This window comes from Alligator mississippiensis, chromosome 4 (genome assembly GCF_030867095.1).
Source record: "Alligator mississippiensis isolate rAllMis1 chromosome 4, rAllMis1, whole genome shotgun sequence".
NCBI classification, from domain to species: domain Eukaryota; kingdom Metazoa; phylum Chordata; order Crocodylia; family Alligatoridae; genus Alligator; species Alligator mississippiensis.
The window spans coordinates 162,410,865-162,437,918 of record NC_081827.1 but is presented as its reverse complement, the minus strand read 5'-3'; the positions used below and the strand labels follow the sequence as shown (position 1 = coordinate 162,437,918).

The 27,054-nt window shown below is 55.1% G+C and overlaps 1 protein-coding gene across 1 annotated transcript in view; it reads right to left on the bottom strand.

Moving 5' to 3' along the window:
* KCNH4 (potassium voltage-gated channel subfamily H member 4) overlaps nt 1-27,054 on the bottom strand; it is a 47,091-nt gene that overhangs the window by 7,814 nt on the left and 12,223 nt on the right. The window contains exons 2-13 of the mRNA XM_019476396.2: nt 19,852-20,085; nt 18,906-19,037; nt 17,927-18,054; nt 14,144-14,387; nt 13,567-13,724; nt 8,813-9,020; nt 7,245-7,439; nt 6,574-6,773; nt 4,745-4,994; nt 4,062-4,276; nt 2,071-2,109; nt 1,169-1,536 (exon numbers count right to left, since the gene is read on the bottom strand). Of these exons, the coding sequence (XP_019331941.1) occupies nt 1,169-1,536; nt 2,071-2,109; nt 4,062-4,276; nt 4,745-4,994; nt 6,574-6,773; nt 7,245-7,439; nt 8,813-9,020; nt 13,567-13,724; nt 14,144-14,387; nt 17,927-18,054; nt 18,906-19,037; nt 19,852-20,085 (2,371 nt within the window). The remainder of the gene's footprint in view (nt 1-1,168; nt 1,537-2,070; nt 2,110-4,061; nt 4,277-4,744; nt 4,995-6,573; nt 6,774-7,244; nt 7,440-8,812; nt 9,021-13,566; nt 13,725-14,143; nt 14,388-17,926; nt 18,055-18,905; nt 19,038-19,851; nt 20,086-27,054) is intronic.

The window sequence follows — 27,054 nt, the reverse complement described above, 5'->3', positions numbered from 1 at the left end:
TGATCCACACTCTCTTCTCCAGAGCAGGAGCATCCAGCTCGAGGTTTGGTGCCCCAGACATGGGGAAGGGTGCATAGGGGGCCCTGTGTGTATGTGGGCACATGTGCACTACCCGACTGCCCCAGGAGATGCACTGAGACTTGTGTATCCAGGGCTCTTGCCCCAGCACCTTGAACTGACCCTGTTTCAGCCAAATGCAAGAATGTCTTGGTTTGGGGATAAAGTAAGGCAAGGATCCAGGCTCTAGTGGGGGAACAGCAGAGGAGGGTTGTGGGGTGTGGGGCACTGCTCAGCTCCATGATGTACTGATGCTTACCAGCACCTCTAACCCTGCTTTGCCTCTCCTGCCTTGGCACCTGCCTGCCACAGCTGCCCAAGTGCCCCTGGGCCCAAGCACTCTCTGATCCTCTCAAGTCAATTCAGCACCTCCTGAGAGCCTGCAGCAAGGACACACAGGCAGGGGCAGAGCTATGGGACTGTGGCCTCCCTGCTTGGCAGCTGGCAAGTAGCTGGGCAAGGGTCAGAGTCAGAACCTCAGCAGTATTTCTGCTGCTGAGGTATGAAGTCTGGAGACATCCAAGCTCTCTGGCTGCTGGCCTCCCCACATAGACATGAGATAAGCACCCACATACATTTGGCCCGGGGGGGTGGCAGGTAGTCAAGTCCCTGTGAATCCAGTGAGCCTGGCTCTGGGGACACAGCTGATCCCAATCACTCTTCTGAGCTGACCCCACATTCTAGGGCTGCAATTTTCCAATCACAGGCACACAGATGACAGGTGAAATGCACATGACCCCATGGGGAGAGCAGCATGCCCAGTTTGGCAAGCAAATGGTGCAAAAGATAGATTATTCCAGGCAGAAGCAGGGATCACAGATACACCAGCTGGGTAAGGGAGAGTGACAATGCAGGCCACTTGCATACAAGCAGTTCCAGCTTCTCCAGCACAAGCAAACATGCAGGTAGACTCAAGCATGAAAATGAGGTCACCCCTGCAGACATGCATGCACACGTGTATGTGTTCTAATAAGCATCTCAGAGCATAGACATGTGCACATGCCACTACATACAAAAGCACATGACAGCATGCTCCTTAGTCTGTCTTGAGGCCAGTCATGTGGCTGCAGCCCTCACAGACCATAGCCCTTCCATCACCTCCCACCTTTACCTGGGGCTGAGGTCCGGGGGGCCATAGGTGTTCAGGGAGGGGATCAGCAGCTTGGCTGGCTTCCGGCCATTGCTGCTCTCACTCTCCGAGGGCCGGTTGCCTCTCCGGCACTGCGGGGAGGGGCTCCTGCCCCTGGTACAGTGGGCAGGAGAGCGGCAGGTACGCCGCAGAGCTGAGAACTGCCGCAGGTCATCACCTAGCAGGCTGCTGAGGGATCCACGGCGCACGGGACTATTAAGGTTGGGCAGCAGCAGCTTCCGGCGCGTGATGGTGGCTGGTGAGGGGTGGAAGAAGTCATCGGGCTCCTCTTCGTCCTCATGGATGGATGGAAGGGGCTTCTCAGGGGTGTTCCCACTCTCTGAGCGAGGCTGCAGGGACAGGAAGGGAGCCAAATGTCGTGGTGGGTGCAAAGAAAAGAAACTGAGATCCAGGGATAGCAAGGCAGGACACCTTCAGCCTGGCACTGGCTTAGGCCCTCCAGAGGGCTGCTAGATCTCACCCTAGTGACAAGCACCCTGGGGGTTGTGTTTTCTTTCTAGGGCAGGACAGTCTCTCAGGGACACCTTTATCTCAGCTTGGCCCAGTTCAACCAGGAAGCAACCTGATCTACTGCTCCAAAGAGCTTTGCAGAGAGTGAGGCCCTGTCAGTACAGGAGGGCAAGGCAGCCCCTATGCACTTAGCCCTGGCTCCAGACAGCAGCACTGAAGCCTAGGGACAGTTCCTGGATATCAGAACAACCTCTGCACACCTGGGGGATCTGCATGCATGTATGCAGGGGTCACTTCTCCTGGTTCACTTGTGTTCCAAAGAGCCCTTGCCACTCACTGGGATGCCCAAGGTACAAACCTGAGACAGCCTGGGGCAGCCCCCCCTCCCTGCACACAGCACAGACCCCAATTACCTGGGACAGCCGAGGGGATCTGGAGTATCGGAGGAGCCCCTGTAGAGAAAGCAGAAGGCAAAGGCTAGCTAGCCACACCTGGCACCCTACAGCGCACCAGCACCCAGGGTCAGTGCCTGTGGCCAAAAGCCACCAGGCAAATCCTCACATGAGGACACTGAGCGACCATCCACACAAGGTGTCGGGGACCCTCCTGCTTTCAGGAGAGAATTTTCCTCACCAGCAGCCTGGGGTACATTACAGAGTTACGTGGGTGGAGTAGAGCTCTCATTCTCCTACAGCTGTAGGGTTGGGGGAATGAGGGGAGGGGGCTCTGAGGACATTTCCTCTGCAACTTTGGTCAGGTTCTACCCTCCAAGATGCACAAAATGAGTTACCCCTTATTCCTCCTTTTTCTCCTATTTTTATTATGAACAGGACCTCAATGCTGCGTGCTCCAGCCCAGAACCTGCTTCTGGGTCACGGTCAAAGCAGGAAAGAAGCTATTTTCTCGTCCTAGTTTAGCTCCCACTGAGACATCACTGTGATCACTTGTAAAGATAGACCCCACCATGGGCCAGACTCTCAGGAGCAGCAGGTGCTTCCAAAGCAGATCCCAGCTCTGCTGGGCCAGCAGGCTAGCTGCTGAACTCTCAGCTCCACCCCATCCCAATCCTGCTGCCCTCTCTTTGCTTTAGCTCTGTAGCCCATTAATTATACAATGTCAAAAAACAGTTATCAAGGCATGGCCGGCAGTGCCCCAAGAGTAAGGTTTGCCAGTTAACCAGCAGAGGGTGCACACAACCCAGAGTTTTGGTAGGTCCTGCATAAACACTGGGCATTCTTTATATGCATTTACAAATTTCTCTAGGCTAGATATTTTTGAACAAGGAAGTGAGACTCTAGGAGAAAGCTTCTCCAATTAGCTCTAGAAACAGCTCGATCTGTATTCTCCAGCTAGGCATGCTGGGAGCCAGCATGGAAGCACTGTTGTACAAAATCCCCAGCACTTATTTATTTCAGAAGGCACAGAGTAGGCAAACAGAAAGGGGAGGATGAGCAACGCGCTGCTATTTCTGAAGCAGAACGTTCCCGCCTGATGGCAGGAGTCAGCAGAATGACTAAACTTACCAACCCTTTTCCCCCTCCCCCCAGGTGGGGGAGACATGCCAGGCACAGAGGGCTGGTGCCCAGGCACAGTGCTCTCTCAGGGTGCCCCTGGCAGAAACAGCTCATGCTTCGTCCTCACAACTTGGCAGCATCAGCAGCTGCCCAGCCCCTGCCACCCCCCAAAAACTGTGGACTCGACACTTTCCCCTTTGCTTTTCACTAGGAAGATTAAATTGGTTAATAATTCAAAGCCTCTTGCCTGCAAAATCCTTGTCCTGCTCCCAGCTAGCTTTGCTGGCAGAGATTCCAGCACTGCTAGCATCTTTGTGATGGATGGATGGTTGAGAGGGAGGAATAATGTCCCGCAGTACAGCAGGAGGGACCTGCATGGGCAAGGGGCAGAGCAGAGCTACTGGGCTGCTGAATTTCCCCATGAGAGCTAGGGGAAATGTGCCTGCTGGGCTGTGATGGGACAGCCACCTGCTGGGTGGCCACATGTGCTACCAATGCCCAGGTACCATGCTGGGTACAGCTGGCACTCCCTATTGCTTCAGTGACTTCATCCACCCACACAGGACAAGTTCATGCCCAAGGAACTTGTGGTATGCAGGCTGGGACAGGGAGCCTGGGCCATCTGGCCAAGGTCACCCTGCAGCTGTTAGATGGTGCAGAGGTGAGACTGGCAACCTGGGATGGGGGGTGAGGTTGAAGAGTCAGTGGCTTGTCTGCAGGCAAGGAGCATGCAGCAGATGCAGGAGGTGGTAAGTTCTGTGCTAGGAGTTTGCAGACGTGCAGTAGCTCCCTGTAGACAAGAGCCTTGAGAGCTCACCGGTGTCATGAGTCTCCCACTCTTGTCATGGGGGAGGGGAGGGACAAGAGGGCTGGACAGGGCTTGCACCCACCTCTGCCTCACTGCCCTCCCGCAGGTTGAAGGTCAGGTCCTGCTGGATGTCAGCCATGAACTTGCTGGAGTACTCAGGGTATAGCTCTAGCACCTCGAAAAGGCCACGCAAGCTGATGTACTGAAGGTCACAGTAGGTCAGCGCCTTGACATCCGCGTTGGTTTTGATCACCTGCTCCTTGCTGGGCAGGTCTGCCCCAATCAAGTCCCCTTTCCCTGAGGGAGAAGGGACAGGCTTCTTCAGTCAGGGCCTGGTGATGGGAAGAGCCCTAGGTTGCCCAGAGCCCATACAGCTGAGTTTCCTCATAGCTCCAGGGAACAGCAAGCCCCATTGCACAGATGGGGAGGGGAAACTGGCCTAGGCTTAGCTGGGAACAGGGCCCAGTGGGTGGGAAACCAGCCACAAAAGACAGAAAAGGACTGATGCAGTGCAGGGTTTGACTCAGGACCACAGGAGCAAGCTGGCAGCCTGGCATGGGCACAGTTTGCTCTCACCCTGGGGAATCCTGCTTCCTCCACCATTGGGAGGGCAGGCAGGGGAGGGGGAAAGAGAGAAACCCAATTTGCCCCATTTTGGGCACTGCCTCCTCTCTCCAGGGCCTACTGCCACCTGCTGCCTAGTAAGACAAAAGAATGCTCTGGCACACCCATTCCCCTGCCTTTCCACCATGCCATTGGCCTCACCCAGGATGGCCAGCACCATGTTGTCCTTCAGGACCTCGAGGGAGCCAGAGCAGACAAAGTAGTTGGCCTGCAGAGCATCACCCTGGCGTAGCAGGTACTCGCCCGGAGCGCAGAAGGAGGTCTTGATGTGCAGAGAGAGGGCACGCAGGCAGCCTCGGCTGGCTGCCTCGAAGAGTGGTAATTGCAGGATGTCCTTGTTGAGGTGCATGGCAATGTCAGCCCGTAGCTCGTCAGGAAAATCGCGCAGCAGCTGTTGGGAAGGGGAGAAGCTCAGAGCATTGGCAGGGAGACAGCACGTGCCTGTCCCTGGGCCTCTCACTGCCACGGACACTTGAGCCAATGCCCAGGGCACTGGGCAAAGTGGCCTCTCTGTTGCAGGAGATGCCAACACCCAGTATACTGGAGATGCCCAGGAGATACTGACCTCCCCTCATGCATGCTCCCAGGGACCAGGCACCTCCAGCACAATCAACCAGACAAGGTTCGGGCAGCAGGTCAAGAGTGGCTTTCACGACACTGCATGCCCCGGCCTTCAGTGGTGAAGACCACAGGGCCTGCCTGGTTGGGGGGACGGGGGGAGGGGAGGGGGCAGGAGAAACCCCAGTCTCTCCCATCCTGCCCTTATCTCTGCCTGTGAGCTAGACCTTGGTGCCAGGCAGCCCCAGGTGGGTGCATGAAAGGGTTTTGTGTCTGCAGATAAGGTGGCAACACAAGGGACTCTTGTTTAAAGCAATGGACCTGCTGGTCAAGATTATCCCAGCAATGACACACGCATACACCACCCCCTGCATGCGCACACAGCGCTTGGCAGCCCCTGGCTTTGCACTGCACTTTGTACTTCTGCTTTAATGCTCCCTGGCTTCCCTCACCAGGCCCCTGCCTCCCTTTTGCAGGCATGGCTGCACCTTCCTGTTCCCCACCCTGCTGGGCCCCTGGGATCAAAGCCTCCCATAGCTCAGTGTTGGAGCGGAGCCCTTGCAGGTGTGGCCCCAGAGTTGCTGAGAGACAGGCTGAGTCATGGGAGAGGCAAAAACTGAGTCCTCCAGGCCCCTGGCCCCATTGGGGGTGGTGGGGGGCTTCTGAGTGTCCCAGCACTGACTCTCCCTTGGCAAACAAGGAGAAACCTCCCCCAGGCAGGTGCCCCACTACGCAGCTCTCCACCACCTCCTCCCACATTGTAGGTCCAGGAATAGTACCCAGTTGTCCTGGCAGTGGCCCATTGCTCTTTGTCACTCTTCCCCGCCACCTGCATATGGCCTGAGCTGGTACAGGGACAGGTTTGTGGCTAGCATGGGACAGGGCTGTGAGGGGTGCGGAGGGAGAGAGGGGCACTGGAGAAGTCCACAGGCAGGACTGAGGGGCACCTGTGACTTGAGTGGCAGGGAAGGGCTTAGGGGATTTAGGAGCCTGGGGTTGGGCTTGTGCCTCTGGCTGCAGCCCAAGGCAGAGGCGATCACTGGGATTCACAACTAGGGCCAGCAAAGATAACCCCTCTCCACCCCCTCTTTCCTCAGGCTCTAGGTCCTAATAAGCTGATTTGGGTCCAGTTCAGATGGGCTCTGGATGGAAGCTCATGGGCTCCTGCTGCATGAGGAGGATGGTCCTTGCTGACATAGGCTCCCAGCTTACCTAGGGTGCTTGGCACAGCAGGCAGGGCCCTGCTTTCCCCTCAGAGGGGTAAATCTGGAGAAGAAGCCCAGGTGCAGGAGGCTTATGGAGGGTTGTGCCAGAATCTGCCCTGCTGGCTTCATGACACCCTGCTCTGGAGCCCACAGGCAGGAAGAGCAAAGGCAGGGCCTAGCTGGCACAGCCCCAGCAGTACTTCCTACCTCATTGGCATCGATGCCGTTGTTCACTGACCAGGTGGTCTGGAAGTACTCCAGCATCCTCTGCTTCAGCTGCTGTGGGAGGCGGTGGACACGGATGAAGTCCTTGAGGTCCTTCATGCGGGTGTGGTAGAGCGAGCGGCGTGAGTACATGCGCTGGATGATGGCTGTGACATTGCCAAACACCACAGCATGCATCAGTGCTGTGGAGAACAGGCAGGGGCAAGTGTCAATTTCACAGGCACGCATTCTCCTAGCCGCACACCAAGGGACAGGGACCCGGGGGTGGGGCTGTCCTGCCCAGCTGCTGCTGAGAAAGGTGCAGGACACTCCATGGTGCCAGGATACCTTGTTCCCAGGGAAGATCCCCCCTTACCCTCATCAGCTAGAGGTCAGCTTCCAAGTGGGGCAGGGGCTCTGTCTCCCAGCGACTAACCCAGTTCCCACTGATCCTGATGCCCTGACAGCCAGCAAGTCAAAGATAAGACCATGCCCATCCTGTGGGAACCTGCTCTATGAACCCCACCCCAGCCCCATCACTCCATCTAACACTCTCAGCATGGGGAGAAATGACCCATCCCCCTGCCCCCCCCACACTTGTGCTACCCGCCACCCCACCTACCCAATGCCAGAGTGGGGCATATGCATGATGGCTGCCCCCTCTCCCCGCTCACCCCCAATGAGCATGGTGCAGATGGAGAAGATCTTTTCAGCATCGGTGTTGGCGCACACATTGCCAAAGCCCACGCTGGTCAGGCTGCTCAGGGTGAAATAGAGGGAAGCAATGTAGGCGCTGCGGATGGAAGGGCCTCCCACAGAGTTGTTGATGTACGGTGCCTCCAGTCTCTTGCCCAGCTCATGGAGCCAGCCTGGGGTTAAAGTCAACCACAGCCTGAGGTTAGAGCCACCCGGTGCTTGGCTTTGGTTTCTGTGGGGTGTTGGGATGGTGTAGTGCCCATGGCAGCTCGTTATTGTGGAATCTCCATCCCCCACTCCTCCCCCAGTTCTCAGCCTGTGCACACACAGATTACAGGTGGAAGGGGCACTGGGGCTGCTCCAGTCCCCCAACTTCTCAGCCACAGCCTGTCTATGACACTGGCCTTTTGGCTGGAGAAAGGCCACAGCCACTCCCCACCCCCAATAAAATTACAGTGGTCAAAAGCAGCTTGTGCCTGGACAGGATAGGGGAGCACCTTTAGTGAAGAGAGTACACCATGGCCCAGGCATTAAGAGTCCCATCCCTGGGACCTGCATAGCCAGGCTCACATCTGCCAGGGTGAGGGGGGAGACCTGCTCTAATACCCAGCCCTGACAGGAACAACCCACAAATTTGCCCCCCCTCCACTCCTTCCCCAACCCCAGTAGCCCAGCCCATGCACACAGGGGGTCTCACAGGGATTACGGCTTAGCTAGCAATCTCCCTCCTCACCTTCACCTCCCCTGGTGCCCTCTCTGGCATGTCTTCATGCACCAAGTCAATGACTAACAGTCATGCACACGGTGCAAATCCCCAAGTCCCCCCAACACTGCTTTTTGCCTGCATGGCCACGCCTGCCACTCAGACAGCAACTGTGCTCAGCTTGGCTGTTGCAGGAGCTGAAATATGACCCTCTCTCCCAAGCAGGGGCCAAGCCAAGACCCTGGGGGATGGGAAGTATCAGCTCACTGTCCCTCAGCAGCCAGGGTTATTTTCCGAGGGAACAGCTCCCATCCACTGAGCTACCTTGTTGTCCAAGCCTTGTGCTGCTCCTGGGATGAAAGGAAAACCCAGCTGCGATACCCTGGATTCCCTTTGTTCCCTTGGACACCTGTGGTGGTTCACAGCTGTCCCCCTCACCCGACACCTGAGTGCTGCTGACTGTGCTCCAACTTCCCATGATCAGTAGGAAGGACAATTTGCAAAGTGCTTTGGGGGAAAGGCAGATGTAGACAAGTAAAGGTTAACAAAACCTCTGCATGGAGGCGTGGCAGGTAGGTCAGTATCATGGGACCTTTGCGGGTGTGGAAACAAGCCTTACAGTCCATTGGAGAGCAAGGAATGGAACCCAGGAGTCCTGACACCCAGTCCCCTGCTCAAGACTACTGGACCCCACTTTCCTCCCAGAGAAAAGAGTTCTGGCCTTGACTACCCTCTTGCTCAGGAGTCCTCTTCCACTGACCCCTTGTGCACATTCCCAAGAGACACTAAGGTCTCGGTAAGTGATGCAGAACAACACCTGCCATTGCAACCAGGCTCACTCACCAATGTCCCAGGTCAGGGGGTCATTACTTTCCATCTCCTTCCGACCGATGACGTACCAGATGCAGGCCATCCAGTGTGCAAGCAGCGCAAACATGGACATAAGCAGGGTGAGCACCATGGCGCTGTACTGGGAATACCTGTCCAGCTTCTGCAGGAGCCGCAAAAGCCGCAGGAGACGTACAGTCTTCAGCAGGTGCACCAGTGAGGTCTGGGGGGTTGAGAAGAGACACAGCTTGTCACCGACTGCCAGCACCACAACATGCTTTGTTCCCCGTGGATGGACAGGAGCTTGAGATATGGGGCAGGAGCTGGATGGGAAATGGAGTCAGAGGGCTCATCATGAGGCCTGCACCCTGCTGAGCAGCCTGTGAAGAGGAGCCCCTGTTCAGTCACCACTTAATTCCCACTTCAGCCCTCAACCTTGTCTCTGCCAGGGTGAGGCCTCACCCTGGCTCTGCTCCACAAGAGAACTACATATTCCTGAATGAGTCCTGCTAATTCAAAGTTGTTCCCAATGAAAACCTACCTTTTCTCCCTGCCCCACTGTTAGGTCCTGACATGGCCCCCCTCCAGAGACAGAAAATGCTCCCCTTCCTCCAGAGGGAGAGATACAGCCCCATCACTGCAATGATCCTGACCTTGAAACAGTTGGATATTTAGCTTCAATCTCACTGATCACCTTCACACTTTCTTCTTGGACTGTGAAAACCACCTACCTGCTGCCTGAAGCAGCAGCATGAAACCATGAGCTAAGGTACATGTTTGACAGCAAGCACAACTGGCCACTGGAGTGGGCAACCCAGGGCAGTGGTGGAGTCTTCATCTCTTGAGGTCCTAAGGCCCAGGCTGGAGGTCTTCCTGTGTCAGGCAGGATGAAATCCAATAGCTTGCAGTAGGCAGGGGAGCCATGCTAGAGATCCAACAGTCACTTCCAGCCTACGACTGTTCAAGGTTTCAGGGAATGGTTTCATAGGATGGTCTGGTTTGGAAGAAGCTTCCTAGGGCCACAGCCCCTAGGTCAGGGTGGAGATAGTTTAAAGTAGTGATCCTCAATGGCTGGGGCAGGCCACGGCACACTAGGGTACCTTGAGATCCTTTCAAGAGTGCTGTGGGGCAATATTCCCTCTAAGGAGTAGCGGTCCATGAGCGCGCCGCTTTGGTCCCACCTCCCCCTTTCAGCATGGTCTGCCGGTAAGTGTCCCACAGTAAGTGTCCAGGTGGGAGTGGGCAGGGATCGGCCACCACCCTTCTCCATGCTAACTGCTGCCCAGAGCAGCATAGTGGAGTGCTGTGGGGCAGCCATGGGTCGGACACAATCACCTGGTAGAACTGGAAGGGAGGCATGGAGGCTGGCGTGGGACACTTACACTTCTCACGGGGGGCAGGCAGCAGCTCCTCCCTGAGGTGAGGCAAGGCAGGGCTGGGGGCTGGTGTGGGCTCTGCTGGCCCCAGGGAACTGCTTTGCTGGCTCTGGGGAACTGCTCTACTCCCCAGCCCTGACACTATGTGCCTCCTCGCTCCCCAAGGAGCACCCGTCCCCGCCCCTGCCTCACCTTGCCTTGGGGAGGAGCCGCTGCCTGTCCTGCATGAGGAGTGAGGAGCTTACCTTCAGTAAGAGTCCCATGCTGGCCCTGGTGCCTCTGCTGCTCTCCACGCCCAGCTCTTTTCTGGGTTGGCGTGTGGCATTAAAAAATTGGTGTGCGGCAAGATATTTAACTGTGTGCAGCCACACATGCATGCAGCTTAGAGGGAACCTTGCTGTGGGGTCCCATGCAATGTTAGCAATGTTAGGTGTGCGCACAATTCCCAAGATAAATCTAGAGATTTTAAATAGGAATCCACAGTGTTAAAAACATTCTGCCCTGTTGTGGTCTTTCTAAGGTCTTGGCAGCAGAAAAATTGCTCTAGTATAATTTCGTAGTCAAAAAATGAATGAGAACTAAGAGCTGGAATTTTCTGAGAGGTGCCTTGAGTCTATCAAGGGGTCCTTGAGATTAAAATGGTTGAGAACCACTAGACAGTCTGAACCACTAGACAGTCTAATGTGAATAGGCAAGCCTACAGCATCAGGCGGGCATGGGGTCACCCTGACTAGAACAGAAGTCAGCAACATCCGATGAAGGAGTCCTGGGCCTGGGTGAAAGACATGTTTCTTCATGGTGAGGGCTTCCCCAGGATCCTGCCTGTCATGGACTCTTCCCTGAGGAGCAGAGATGGTGCAGAGAGCCCAGGGGCATAAGCAGAGCAGAAGCAATGTGATCCTCAAGGTGCCCAGCAGAGCAGACGTGACATGGCAAGGATGAGCCCCCTACAAAGCTGGGACTGCTGGAGGTGAAGGACTCCTCCCTGCCAGCACCACAGCTATGATCATTGCAGTGGAGACAGGGGGTGACCCCAGTAAGGGCCTACTCTGCCTAGCCCTGGAGATGAGGTCCCTCTGGTTGGGAGAGGCGGCTGAGCCCCTGAGGCAGCAAGTCCCTTGAGCATGTAAGATGGACCTGTACAAAATTTGGATTCCTCCAGTCCTGGTCCACAAACTGCACAAACTCCATCCTAAGGGTAGAATGGAGAGGTCCATAGTAAGCTGCCTCATCAGGGGACAACTGGGGAGACTGCACCTGGAGAAGGAAAGATGAACTTGGTGGGGAAAGGACACAGGCAGCTGTAAGTCTGCTGCTGGGGCTGCTTGGTGTGAGGCCAATAAGATCTGTTCGCAAAGGGGAATCCCAGGAAGATGTTACAGCCTTTCTTCACAAGGCAGAGACCTCCTAGCTTATCCAGATCCACTCTGAGGGCTAGGAGCTGGGGTTTCATTCACTGGCTCATCAGGAAACCCCACATGACTCAGGACTTCTGGTTTTCCTGGCTGCACATTTCTTGCTTCTCTCTTCTTTGTTAAACAGGGGTCTCCGATAGGAGACTGCAGGGTGGGAAGGCCGGAGCACACACAATCAAGGGCATGGTGTGTGTATGCACACAGCAGCACCAGGAAAAGGCTAACTCTATGCAGACAGCTTGCTCATTGTGAAGACACCTCCACGAACCTTCCCCTCAGCTTCTTGGTGCTGTTGAGAATCTCCTGGGCCTGCATCTGAGACCCTCTCACTGCAGCAAAAGTCCAGAGCTCCCTCTCCAGCTGGGCTTCTGCAGCAGGCCACTGCTGCCCTTCTCACACCCAGCACTTTCCCTTCCCCACATATCACTTTAGACACAGGCTTCCTCCTGCACCTGAGCAATGGCCTCCTCCATCTCCTTCCTGCAGGAACCCTGTGGGCCAGTGCCCGATCACAGGCTGCTCTCATGCACATGTCCTGACACACAGGGCAATGAGGACAGGAGCAAAGGACCTGGGCTTGGCTTAACCCAGCAGCTCCAGTGATTCAAGGGCTCCCAGGGAGCACCACGCTGCTCCCCAGTGCGACTGCTGCGCCTGCAATCAGGATAATTACAGGCTTTGCACTCTGTGTGGCTGGGCCTCACACCTCCTGGCTCCCTTCTCCAATTAGCAAAGGATGCCAACCAGGGAGGGAAAGCTGCCTGGTGACAGCCCCACACTCCCAGCAGCTCAACCGTGCTTGGGCAGGCATCCATTAACCCTTTGGCACCCACTGGCATAGAGCTTCCCAAGGCAGAAGGGGGCTGAGATTGAGGTCTAGGAGTGGCTGTGGGATTGAATTTCTGGGGCTCCCAGGGTTCTGACAGACAGAGTCCTGGGGACTAACCCTGCACACACCAAACATCCTAGGCACATGCAGACTCACCACAAACAATGCTTCTCCCTGCAGAGGAGTTCATCTCTCTCTAAGGAGGCTGTGATATGGTGTGGGTGCGAGGGCTCCCTGGAAAGACCCATCCGAAATGATCTAGGATCAGGTTCTTCTTAGGACTTAACCCTTGAAATACTGCATCTACTGTGCATCTGGGCAGGGTCAGGAGTATTTTTCAGGTGGCTCTCAGAGCAGCAGCAGTGAAGGAAACTGGTGGTCCGTGCATGAAGAAGGATCTTGTAATGTGGGCTGGCACCATAGACAAGGGAACTAAAGTTCTTCCCCGGATGCTCCCACTTCACTGGGTTGCTTTTGGGTCACCCTCTTTCACAAGATGTCCTGCTGCTGACAGGAGCTCAGTGATCTGCATTCAGGTCCATGGAGAGCTCTGCAAGGCACAGACCCTTCTCCCTGCCCATGGTGACATGCACTAGGTGGCCATAGGTAAGTGAAGCTCTCCTCTTGTATCAGTTATGTCTGCCCAGGGATCAAGCATGAATACCCTGCCGCCCATTTCCACCTCCCCCCCTCCACCCATTTGCATTGTTTCAGCACTGTCTGCTTCCCAGTATGTATGCACGCACCTATTTGCAAGAATGCTTCTGCAGGTGGAAGTGATGCCAGGCATGCATGGGACTGTATTTGCAGGTGTGTGTTGGACAATATTTCCCTGGGTCTCTTTGCATGTCTGCTGCTGCATTTATGCATGTGAGCATGCGTGCAAATGCACACCTTGCAGAGTGAGGGTTCAGATGGGGGAGCTGGGCTCCGAGCCTGCACCTCCTGTAGCAGTGATTTAGCAGTTGCTGTCATTTGCGGTTGTCTCTGGTTAAATTAGGATGCGTGGGAGGCTTCCCACTATAGCTGTGATAGCTATGATTCCCCTCACCCCCCAACGCAGCCCGCCAGCTCCTTGTGGAAATGCACATACAGTCCCCAACACTAGTCACCAGGATGAGCCCTGTGGGAAAGAGCCCTGTCACTTACCACAGTCACATTGAAGGCATAAAGGAGATCAAAGGGCAAGGCAGCGATGAGGTCCACGAAGAACCACGTGGCCACATAGTGGATGCAGATGGAGCGGGTGTCATATACCACCTGCCCCGACTGGCTCACGTAGGTGGTGCGGAAGTTCAGGATGATGTCTGCCAAGAGGAGCAATGACCCTGTCACAGCCCCACCCCACAAGCAGCCTGACATTACCAGGCCTTGGACCCAGCCAGACTCCAGGCAGTGCCATTTGTGCTGCTGGGCCTTGCTCCCCAGGTCAGCCTGGAAACTCGAGGCTCAGACCCAGTGCAGAGCAGGTGATGAGCGGGGCAGAGGTGCACTGGTGGATGAGCGGGGGAGACACTAACATGCTCGTTGCAGCTACCTGCAATCCAAGGGAAGGTTGGCTTCACCCATATGTGCTTGTCTTTGGCACAAAGCCAGGGCCAAGGCCTTAACATCACCTCAACACTTGGCCTGAGGGAGAAAACTGGCCCTCTCTCCCTTCCACCCCTTCCAGCCACAAAGGCTCCTGGCCATATTCCCTGCTCCAGTGCCAAACCCAGGGACCTACCCAGGATGAAGAGCATCTCCACTGCGATGTCACTGACAATAGTGCTGCGGGCAGCTGACAGGCTGTCCTCGGTGCTGGTGAAGCAGACGTTGTAAGGGACAGTGACAGCCACGTAGAAGGTGGCCAGCAGGATGAGCCAATCCCACAGGGCCTTGAAGATGCTGTAGTGCAGCAGGATGAAGCGGGACTTCTGCACCGAGGCCACTTTGTACTCGGGGATAGACAGCTTGTTCTCCAAGACGTTCTGCAGGGAGTAGGGAGGCACCAGCTCAGAGACTGTCACCGTCCAGGGGCAATGGGGGACCCCTCAACACACCCTTCCTGGGGGCAGGGTCCACCCATGTGAGGTCACAGGGACTTATAATAGGAGGTGGGAGACCCCCACCCTGCTCTGACCTTGCAATGAAGATTCCTAATGGGGCACCATAAACTTGACCAGCCCCTGCTCCATGGAGCTTGAAAACCATGCAGAACAGCAGAGAAACCCTGACACCCACTACCTCCTCTGCCATCTTGCCTCAATGCCAACACCCCCTCCTCATGCATACCCCCTGGCACCTTCTGTCCAGAAACCAGCCTAGAGTTCCCTGCTAGTTACATGCAGCTCAGCCAGCCCCTCTCTGAACTGTGATCCTCTATGGGGCAGACTACTGCATTCTCCACATCCATAGGTTAGGTGGTGATGGTGGAAAATGGGGCAGAACAGGGAGAGCAAACAGCATAGGGAACCCAGACCTCCCCCTGAGCAGCCTGAAATCACACACCCAGGAGCCACCTAGCACTAGCCTGAAGCAGACCCACAGTGACACTCACATGCAGACTCTACCCTTTCGAAGCCACCCTGCCATGTCAAGCCACCAGGGGCACTGCTGCAGAAGAAGCCCCATCCAAGAGCAGGCTCCAACCAAGGCTGAGTCCCAAGGAGGATGAACCGCTGACCCTGGCTCATATGTTACGAGGCAGAGTGCATTCCCACCCATGCCTCCCATGTCTGTGGCTCATGAAACCCAGCGGCCAGGCTGGTCTGAGGTGACCCCTACAGCAGCCACATCTGGTGTGCAGAGTCCATGATAACTCCCTCCAAGTACATGCCTAATGCTATTATGAGTAATCTACCAGTGCTGCCTGCTGCTGCCCAAAGGACTTAAAAGATACACATTTGGGCAGCCCACGTAGATTCAGCACTACTGTGTGCATGAAACCCAGCTGATGGGACCATCATGGAACTGCTACTCTGAGTGAGTGAAGGGCAGGTCCCTGCTTCTTCCCCACTGTTTCCACCCCTGAGAACACCCTGAGTCATTGGATTGAAACACAGGACGATCCCAGGTATGTGTGGATTTGGACACTGTAGCCTGTCACTAGGGGTATCCGAGTGCCTCCCCTCCCATGGGCTGGCACACAGGATAGAGTCATGCTGGACAACACCCATGCCATGCCCAAAGCTGTGGCAGCACCTTTCAGCCAGAGGACTGTATGGACTATATTCATAGAGTCCTTCCTGTGAAGGGCAGCGGTGACCAGGGCTGATGCTAACCAGGGTGGGGAAGTGGGGCAGGGATTCCAGCCACGGACACTGAAGGGAACTCTCATCCTTCCAAGCACAGCCAAGAACCCCCACAAGAAGCATTTAACACAGCCCTTTTGTTGGCTTTGCAGCCCCCCTTTCTAGCCCTCTGGTTCACCCATGCCGAAGAGTTTCATAGCCGATGATCCCCACATCAGATCCCTGCATAAGCACTGACAGAAAGCAAAGCTTTCAGGAGCAGATGGTCCATTGTGACAGGATTGCTCTGCCATGTTCCTAATGGTTATGGCCCCTGGCAGCAAAAGCCAAGATCAGCCCCTGGTTTCTAGTTTGGCTTTGTTTCACTCCAGTTCCCAGCTGCTAGGTCTCGTCCTGCCTTCCTTTGCTCTGCTGAGAGCTGCCGAGTACCTGCAATCTCCTCCAATGGAGATGCTTGTAGACCATGATCCAGCCACCTCCTAACCCTCGCTTGGGTGAGCTGAGCTGAGCAGCTGTTTTAGGTTCTATCCCCCAGGCAGGTTTTCCAGAGAAGGAAGCATCCCTGGAGCCGTTCTCTGAACCCTTTGCATCCTTTCTGCAGTGTGGACACCAGACCTGGGCCTGGGGTCCAGCCATGTCTTCACAGTGCTGTGCACAAAGAAAACCCCTTCCCCACTCCTGCTTGATTCTCCACAGCTTGCACATCCTGGCATGCTGAAGTCTCCTTACTGGGCTCCACCAGAGCAGACTCATCTGTGTTTGATACAAGGCACGTGCTCCTGTCCCTGGCGCTGTGAAGCAATTCAGGTCACACCAAAGAAAAAAGGAAAGCACGTGGCAGGAGCTGAATTACCTGCGCTCCCAAGCAATTCTGCATTTCTGGGAAACTGAGGGAAGGCTCCACAAGGAGAACCTACCTCATCACAGCCACCACCTGGGCTGCCACAGAGCATACACAGCACAGGGCTGGAGACCCTGCCCAGGGGTCCCATGCTGAGTAAAGGCAGTTTGCTCAGAGATGGCCAGTTACATTTATGTAACATCAACTGCTGAGAATGAGGCCCAGCCCCAAGTCAATCAGTTTATTCCCCTCCCTGTTAAACATTCAGGTCTCATTTCTCCCCTGAATTTATTTTATCAGCTTCTGTGCAGCTAATTCCCTCTGGTCCCAGGTCCAGCAGAGCTGTGCACAGGGAAATTTTTTGCTGGGTTCTAACATATAACTAGTGATATAACTGTGGAGCCCAGCAGACACCAGGCGCTTGTTCCTGGTTGCACTGAACTCTAACCACTACTGGCAACAAACCCCTGTATTTAGTCAGGACTCAACAGTGGTGACTGTTCCCACTGCAAACCCAGAGGAGGCTGAGCGTGGGTCAGGTCTCACAGATGAGCTGTGGATTAGGCAACTGGAGAGTTTGTCTCCATGTTTTTTTAATTCTAATTTTATATTCCCAATGTCCAAATCCAATAAAAATTGTCTATAAATATCCACAGGCCATACAATTTTAACTGGGCCAGTATCCTACCTTCCAGACCCATAGGCCAGGGAGTTCAGATACTCCCCATATACAGGTGGGCATCTTATGTACAAGTCCCAGGCCCAGAGACCTGGGACTTTGGATGCCCCCAGTGAGATGTGATCTTAGCCAAAAGACTAGAAGTGATCAGGGAATCCACACAGCTAGACCCCTCCGCTGACCCACAGAGAAGTGCTATGAAGCACGGTGGAAAAGTGTGATATTGCCCAAGGAACAGTGAAGTTTGTGGCAGCAGGAGAGGCCACAGATCTGCCCATGGATGTCGTGCCAGAGGGAGAATGAAAGGCAGGAGGGACACACCTCCTGAGAGAGTGGGCAGTAGGAGAGAGTCACAGCAGAAGGGTGCTTGGAAATCCCAAGGATGAGCAGACATGGCTAAAAGAGGGGGCAAGGAAAAGTGGAGAAGTCACTAACTGGACTCAAGTGCCATGTGGCTTGTATGGCAGTGGCTGCAGCTCTGAATGACAGAGGAACTAAATAATGTATTGCAAAAGCAAACTGCTGGCTCCCTCTCCATTTAAAGTACAAGCCTCCAACTCCTTGGGAGGGCTGCCCCACACCACAGCTCCTGCACATTTCCTCCACCTACAAGGACTCTGCCAGGGTAATGGGAACAGGATCTGGCTTGCTGCATTCAGCCTGGGCTCTTGGGGAGACCTCAGAGCCATGGGGGCTAGAAGGCACCAAGCAAGCAAAGAGGTCTTTCAGAGCCCTGAGCTGGCTGTGGGTCCTTACACTGCTGATCTTCATTTCTCCCCGGTCCTTCCGGGAGAATTGGCTGGTGAGTTGGTGCAGCACTGTCCGACCCTGCCTCCGTGCTGCCCGCAGGTGCAAGCTTCCTGCCTTCTTGCTCCTGTGCTTTTCTGAGACAGAGGAGAAAGAGTTAAGACTCCCAGCCCCAGGGCAGCTGCTCCCATGCCCATTCCACAGCTAGTCAGCACTGGTGCAGCTCAACCTGTTCTCAAGTAGGTGTGCTTGCACATGAGGGCTGTGCAGAGATGAATGTAGAGCCCTGGGCTAGACAAAGATCAGTCCTAGGCACAGGATGAGCACCATTCAGCTACCTTGCCCCAACTCCACTAGGGAAAAAACTGTTCCCAGCCACTCCCAGTTGGCACCCCCAAGCACCAGGGGGGGAAGGCACCAGCTGTGCCAGTGGGACCCACCCTTGCTCTAAAGCAGTGGTGCTCAGTCTTTTGGCCCTGAAGGCCAGAGAAGTAATGCAGTGTCTGTCTGTGGGCCGGATAGGACCCTGGGGCCCATAACTGCCCCCTCTCTGCCCCATGTACCAGGATTGGCCCCGGAGTTTCAGCACTGTCCCCTCCTACCCTCTGCATGCCATGATTGGGTCCTGGGGAGCCAGCACTCCCTCTCAGACCCTTCTCACACCACCCCTGCCTGGCCCTGCATGGTGGGATCAGGCACCAATCCAACACACAGAGCTCCCCAGGGGTCCACATATTGGGCAGCAATGCTCCTCTGCCACCAAATTTCCGTACCTGTGGAGAGCCCCTCAGGCTGGATGACATGGTGCTACAGGCTGGATCTGGCCCATGGACCAGAGAAAGAGCACTCCTACTCTTTAACCTTGTCCCTATTCCGTTTCTATATCACCTTACCATACATTGTCCCTGTCTCCTCCCCCCACTGCATCCTGCTCTCATCCCCTCAGCCTGCTTTCTAGCTCAAGTCCTTTCCACCAGCCAAGGCTCACCATCCTTCCGGTCACTCTGGTGGTTCTTGCCCCTACTCTCAGTGATGTCTTTGAAGGAGAAGAGGAAGAGAACAACTTCACCCTTTTCATTCTTGATGGGCAAAATGTCCAGCAGGCACCAGAAGGCTGTTCCTGCAAGGAGATGGATAGAATTGAGATGAGAGACACTTTCCCCTCACCAACACCACCAGAAGGGGCTGACTAGGCCAGCACTGCAGGAAGCAAAGGGGGAGCCAAGTCGAGGATCCAGCTCAGAACTTTAGGGAGAGCCTTTCACTTAGGGCATGTTTTGAAGTACTATCCGAGAAGTTTCCCTTTTCCTATAATGCTCTCTTGTGAGCAACATCCATCCCCACAAATGGTGAACTCCAAACTGCAGCACTAAAAGTATGGACTGCGATCGATTGCTTGAGCTATGGGAATAGCTCCATGAGACAGCAGCAGCAGTGGGCTAGTATCCCCCTGATGGCCAGGGGCATGTACTGAGCCTTCAAGTTGTCTATAAAGCCTGGCAGGCTGGAAGCAGCCAGGATGCTTTGCACAGATCAGTGCTGGTATTAATGGAGCTTGGAAAGCAGCAGGAGGGTAAGTACAAAGGACAGGCTTCTGGGGCAGTCCTTTCCCCTCCCTGCTTGGTGTCCCAGTGGCTGGGCAGCCCATGTGGTCCTGTAACCTTAACCCCCCATCCCCATGCAGGGGGCCCTCTGGAGTCCTGGTTCACAGCTCTTCCTGCTCTACCCCACCAAACCCTGCTCTTCCAGATCCAGGAATGGAACCCAGGAGTTCTGACTCTCAGACCCTCTGGGATGAAGTGGGACATATGGTGCACAGGCTTCAGACTGGCCCCCCACCCAGGTGACTGCACAGGCCTCAGATGCTGCCACTGCAACCCAATACCCACTACTGTGCAGTGAGGCAGGTGCCCGCTGCCCTGCCTGCCACTCACCGCCCTTCTTGTAGAAGCAGACCTCGGTCTGATACTCCTGCTTGCCATCCAGCACCTTCTCAATGCGCTGCAGGACAGGCTCACTGGTCTCAGGCCCATACAGGAAGCGGCAGCTGCAGTTCTTCTGCATGACTTCAGTGCGGGCAAAGCCAGTGAGGTCACAGAAGCCATCAGAACAGTAGACAATGGGGAAGCCACGGTGAACCTGAGCATTGGCCAGGATGAAATTGCTGTCTGGAAAGAACACACAGGCAGACCCATAAAGGGCCATGTTTGTACCCTGGAGCGGCCATGAGAGAACCCAGAGTCATGGAAAGGACACAGGGGTGTTGGTTCCCATCCCTTCCTACTCTAACCCACCAAACCCTACCCCACTTCCAGAGCTAAGACAGGAACCAAGGAGCTCTGCCTCTCAGCCAATATTTCAACCTACTGGGCCCCAGTCCCTGTCCAGAGCCAGGAAGAGCACCTGAGACTTCTAACTCCCAATTTCCTCTGCTCTAGACACCACTCTCCTCTTAGAGCTGAGAGCAGAAAAAGTCCTTACACCCACTCCCCTCTGCTTTAAACATTAGATCCCACTCCCTGAGCTAGAAACAGAACCTAAGCATCCTGGCTTCCAGTGCTGCTCTACTTGCTCTAACAGTGGGACATACACATACGCAAGCTCTCTCAGTAGCTTCCAAATTTAGGACACAATAAATCAATCAGTGAGATGCACCTTCCTCCTGTCACTTCCTCAAAGTTGTTAACTGAACAGTGAGTCTAGCCATGTGCTACTCCACTCTTCTAGCAACCTCCAGGCCTTTTCTGTACTGTTCCCAATGACTCAACCTTCCCCCTGCTCTGTTCATATGCTTGCACTACAACCATCACGGAGTCATCTGGTCTATGGGCTCTGAGATATTACAGACCAACAAGAATTAAAACACAGGGATGCTTGTGTGACTGATGGCATTTGACCTACTGGGGCTCCTGCCACAAGTGTCACAGCCCACAACAGTCAGAGACTCCCAGAACAACACCTTCCCTGCCTCTACTGCTCACCCCCACCACTGCAGACTGAAAAGGTCCCCAGGCAGAGCACTGCAGGCTGACCGCAGCTTGGCCAGTGTTCATGGCCACCAGCATCTCAGCAAGAGGAATGTGCCATTTACAGCAACTTCACTTCCTGAGGGAGGGGAGCAACCCCTGAGTGGGGAGAGTGACAGGAAAGCTGGCTGCAGGATTAGCCAGAAGGGGGGCCTCCTCAGCCAAATGGTGGCAGGATCTCCTCATCCAAATAAGTGGCCAGAGATGAGGACAGGTGGAGGGGATGAAGAGGGGAATGCCCCACAGCTGGGGGGAAGGAGTGAAGTCAGGTACAAGCCCAGTGAAGTTAGCCAGCACGTGTGACCCATAGAAAATGGGTTATGTGCCTAAGGGACAGTTTCACCCACCTACACTCCAGTTCCCATGCATCAGCCATGCAGTCTCATTACCAACAGTGCTAGGGCTGAGTAGGAACCAGTCCCCACTGCACAACTGGGACACTGAGGTCTGGGCAGCCTCAGGGACTGCCCCAGGGCACAGGCGTAGCTGTGGCATGGCTGGGAGACAGACCCAGGCTTCCCAAAGTTTCAGGGGAGCATCAACCGTCATCCACACAGCAGCAGCTTAAGGAGTGTAAAGTTCACTGGGGGAGATGGACAGGGGCTAGAGATAAGGTGAGGCCAGGCCAGGCCCCCACTCCCTACCCTCCTAGCCTCCCACTTCAATTCTGGCCCTGTTACCAACTCTGAGCCACATCTTCTTCCCGCCCTGCTCCAGCTACATGCATCTCACATGCACAGACATGGGCACTAGGCATTATCCCTGATAGGATTCTGGTTGCCAAAGGGACAGAAATCAGGCCCCCCAGGAAGGCACAGGTTCTGCCCCAAGAGAGACTGACTGACTGCTGTGATGGGGCTGAAGCCTGCCTGCCAGTTTTCTCCCAAGCTACCATGCATCAGCCTGTCACAGGGCAGATACAGAACACTCTGTGGTACTATGGGGCAGGGATACAGGATTCTGGCCATGCCAAAGGAACAGCCGGGTAGGTAGGAGTGCCCACTTACTACCCCCACCAGCAGCACGGGATGTTAAGGGTCCCCTGTGGTATCAGGAGCCCTCATGTCAACTAAGCTCTACCATGAGCCCCAGGTCCACGAAACCTAAGGAAAGGCCCCAGAAGTCACCATATACAGTTTGTTTCTGCTGCCACTCCTATGGGCCCCTTCCTGTGCTGTAGATGCCCTGTGCTGTGGCCCCTGCCCCTGCAAGGCAAGCCGGCCATGCCCTGCCCCTGGTGCTGCAAGGAAGAGCAAGTCCAGGAGCCCAGCTATAGCTCCGGCCTCCGTCTTCATGGGAGACATGATGCCAAGCGATTCACGCCTCCCACTTGCCATCTGCTGCTTCCACCTCCCTGCCAGGGCGAAGGCAGCTGAACAGCAACAACAACAAACCCAGCCGGGAGAAGCAGCCACAGTCTCCACTGAGGCTACGATCCCATGGCCCCTACCTCTCAGGGGCACAGCACCTACCAGGCATTTTTCCAGGGGACACAAACATCCTCCTGCTCTGAGTGATGGGAATGAGCTATGCCTATCACCACCATGCCAGGTGTCTGCCCCACAGCAGAGTGAAAAGGGCATGTGAGAAGGCAGCATCCTGCTCATACAAAGGATGTAGGGAGGGTGCTGAGGAAATATAATAACCTTCCACTGCTACAGTGTGATAGACTCCAAATCTCTCCAAGGAACATGCCAGCTACTACCACAATGAAGCCCCCTCAGGGTACAGTAAGAAGCCAGCACCATCAAACAAACATGTGGCTCACAATTAACACTCCAAGGGGTGTGGGAGGCAAAAGGCAGCAAGCTTCACCTCAGTCACAGCCTCCTCCCCATGAGGCATGGGCCCCTACAGCGGCATAGTGCTACCCCCCTAGGCACCAGTTCCCACTTCAAACCTTGCAGACCTCAGCAAGCAGCAAAAACCCTTGCCACCACCACTGTGCTCACCCTCAGAGAGATAAGCACCTCCTGCTGGGGATGATGCCAGTGTCATAGTCATGGAGACATCAGGCCAGAAGGAGGTTACATCTAGTCTAGGCCCCTGCTCAGGACAGGCTCATTCCTATCTAAAGCAACCTACCAAGTGCTGGACAAACCTGCACGGCCCTACTGGTTAGTTCCATCTATGATGGGGGAGCTACCCTGTGCAGTCAGGTCTATACTATTGTAGCACTGGGTGGTTAGTCTGGTGCTACCAATCCTTAGGACTGGGAGGACGTGGGTCTGGAGGTGAAATGGGAATCATGAGAGCAGACACTGCCTTTTTGGGCTCTGGGCCAGGTCACCTGCTCAGGCTCCAAAGTCTTCTGCAAAGCCACGGTCCAGAGGCTGCTTGGAAGTTGTGTGGGCTGAGATAGCAGTTGGTCTACTCTGCCATCACTGAACACAAGCTTTTCTAGTCTTACATGCTGCTGCCGTGCTAAAGACCTACCATAATCCACCCCAAAAGGGGCTGCATTTCAGCCACTGCATCTAGAAGCATCTAGATCCCAAGGAATGCTACAGAATGGCAAGGCCTGGACATCCAAGTTTAGTCACCTCCAGTACAGCTTCTAATTGTTCCTGGATTAACCCTAAGCAGGCAGAGCCACACGAGGCACAAACCAGCATTGCCTGGTTCCCAGTGCAACTAGCCAGGTCCTTGCCAGAGGCTTCCCCACTGTGGGAGGAAGCTGTGCCCAGCGGGGCTGGAGTGGCACCTTGCTGGCGGGCATCAAGCCAAAACGGACAGATGGTCTGGAGCACAAGGGATGCCAAGGAACCAGACTGCTCAGCCAGCTGAGCCAGCAGAGCCTAGATTTCCTTCTTGCAAGGGCAGAGCATCAGCTGGGGCAGACCCAGGGTGTCTGCCCACTCACGTTGCCTGGACACAAGACCCCAACCTAGTGACCTCTGCTGAGTGTTCTGCACCTTACTAGATGGTCCCCCAGACATGTGCCCCCAAGCCCAGCTTCTTCCCTGGGCCCTGCCTGCCTATGATGTCACAGTAGCAAACTATTTGACACCACCTGTTTCCAGGGCAAAGAATGATATGCCATCACATGATTACAGTGCCCCTGTGGAAGCAGGGATGGAGGCCCGGACAACCAGATTGAGAGACGGGTGTGAGCAAGGGCAGCAGAGGGCATGGAAACACATGCCATCTAGGCATGACCCCGGTATGGCAGCCCCCTCCAGCCACAGGGGATGCACCCAAGCTGCTGCAGCTCAGCATGGGATTAACTTGGGGAATCAAAAAATAGCTCATGGCTGCAGCTAAAGTGTGATCTTGGCTCCTAGAAGCTAGGATTATGAGCTCACTGAGGGTGCCATGTTAAAAAATAAAAAAGCTCCACTTGCGAGAAGCTGCTCCCAGGAAACAGCTGGAGCTCAGACTATGGGAATCTCCTCTTGGCACAGCTGGGATGTCAGCCCCTTGCACAGCTACCCCGAGACCCACACAGCAAAGGGGGCACAGTTCCAACAGGGTGGCACCACATACCCTGCCAAAGGCTGCAGCTTGGGCACAGTGGGGTTCACTAGCATGGTGCGTTGCTCTGGCTGCAGCTCCCTCTTCATGGCCAAAGAAAATAATAAGGGACACAGGAAGGCTGTACAGCCAAGAGCTGTTCTCCTCGTCCTTACTCCAGCACCCCCTCAGCAAGAGAGCGACTGCAGGAGAGCTCGTGGCTGTGCGCCTGACCGAGGCTGCTGCAGAGGTAACCAAGGGCGACCCAGCTGCATCCTCTGCTAAGGCTGCAGCACCTCCAGGGCCCAGGCTTAAGCAGTTACTAAGATCCAAGCCTCCTCCTGAGATCTCCCAGTCCCTCCCCACCTCCCATGTCACTCCTACCTCTAGGGTGGTAAATACTCTCCAGCCCCCAACCCCTCTCTGTGGCCTCTCCACCAAGGAGCTCCAAGCCCTGCATACATATCCAGCAAATCTCTCCTAGCCCAGCAAGGTCCAGTCCTGTCACCCCTCTAGGCAGAGGGAAGGAGGGCCTAGGAGGGATGAAGGCTCAAGTTTTTCCAGGTGGTAATTCATTGTGGGTGCCCAGATCAAGCCTCCTGGAACCCAAGAGATGGGTATCCATAGCTCTGATGGGTCATCAGAAAAAGGTGTCACTAAATGGCAGGTGTCCCCCAAATGAGGCATATAGGGGAGAGGGACAGTGGTGGGACATGCCAGCCTGGGCACTTCTGCCTTCTGTACAGGAGAAGGGCACGTGGGGATTCTGGAACGGGGTCCCCAGGCTGAAGGCCCAGCCCAGCTTTGTGGCTACATTTGTCCTGGCAGCTCCGCTCCCTTCCCCCCGGACCACAGCCTTAAGTCCTCCTTCATTGCCCTGGCAGTTCTCACATGGTTTTGGCTCAAGTGCCCCTCTTCCAGGCTGCTGTATGGCTGGGTGCTGTGAGGAATCCACACCATGGAGGAGAAGAGAGGAACATTTGCGGGGACCATCCGCAGCTGCTGGCAGCGGTGTTGGTGGCGAGGGCAAGTGTGGACCACCCACAGCCACATCAGCAGCAAGGGGGGTGGAGGTGCAGGCAGCGACCATCTGCAGATGCCAGTGGCGGCTTCAGAGACGGCCAATCTGAGGGGAAGCACATGCTTCCACCCTACGCGTTGCCTATACTCCTACCCACTCACAGCCCAGGACTCTTCATTCCCTCTGTCTTTCCCTCCATTTTTATTCCCCACTTTTCCTTCTTCTTCCCCCTCACCCCCATCCTCTCCAGACACTCACCACTTGTCCACAGGGCTCCCTTACCCCATTTAAGCAACGCTGCTCTCAATGAAGGAGGAGAGCGCCAGCTGCCTGGTAGTACCATGTCCACAGCAGTGCACAGCACTACAGTTAACTGCTGAGCTAGACACCATTTCCATCATCCATGCCCTTCTGTCCCACTGTCAATGGCTCAGGGAGAGGAGTAGACTGTCCTGTAGCTGCTGTGTGACACCAACTCGCTCAGTCTCTCCGATTGGCACACATTACAGGGGTATCTCAGCCCCTCCCTACACGATGGATTGCTCCCATGGATAATGCCATTCATTGAATGAGTTTGGGGAGGACACTCCAATTTATAGCAGACAGGGCAAAGCCCAATACATTCACCTGGGTGGCATAAATGGGGGATGTTGCTCCACTGACATCAGCATACTTGGAAAAGTTATACTAGGGATGGGCTTGGGTGGTTGTGCCTGGTGCTTGGGTCATGGTCCTTCCTTCACTCTGGAGGCAGCTTCAGCATCCAGAACTGTAGGCACCAAGGTCTGACTCCGTCCTAGCTCCTTCCAGTAACACAGGGGAAGCCCTATCTCCTCCTATATGTGCCCAAGTCTGGTGCTGGAATGTAGCTGGCCAAGGAAGTCATTGGTGTCCATGCAGGGCTTTGGGGGGCAGAGCTCTGGGCATGGCCAAACACAGGGTGGGTAGATGGCATCTGCTACAGAAAGAGTCAGCCAGCACATCATACCTAGGTAATCCCTCACTCCAGCATGCTGGGACTCAATCCCCACCCTACCACAGCACAGAGCCAAGTGCTATCAGTAGTGACTAGCTGGCTCCTAGCCAGAGAGAGCAGCCCTTTTTGGAGGGAGAAGGGTAGCCCTGATTCCCAGTGATACCCTGGCAACATGAAAGAGCTTGAAAATGAGTGGGGACAAACCTGAGAATCAGCTTTCTGGCTTCAGAGCTCAGCACCAGCTTCACCCCCTGCCCTGAAACATGGGGCAAACCATGAACTATGGGTAATCTCCTGGGGCCCAGGGCAGAGCACAACACAAATCAGAGCAGCTTTCAAGCTGCTCTAAATCAGCGTTTCTCAACTGGTGGATTGCAAGAATATACGAAAGGGTACTGAACAAGCTTCAAAAGTGGATCAACAAACTTTTAAAAATTGATTCTCCCTTAAAGGAGAAAAACAAGGGAAACCATGGCTTTTGCAGGCAGAGTTCCAGCCTGCAAGGAGCTGCTTGGAGCCAGCCATGATTCCCTCCCCCCTCCCCCACTTTCTCCACACACTGGGGGGCTGGGGCCTGGGGGTGGGTGGTAATAGGTCAGGAGTGAGGGGCACTGGGTCAGGACTGGCAATTGATGTTTACAGATGGGTCCTGGTACAAAAA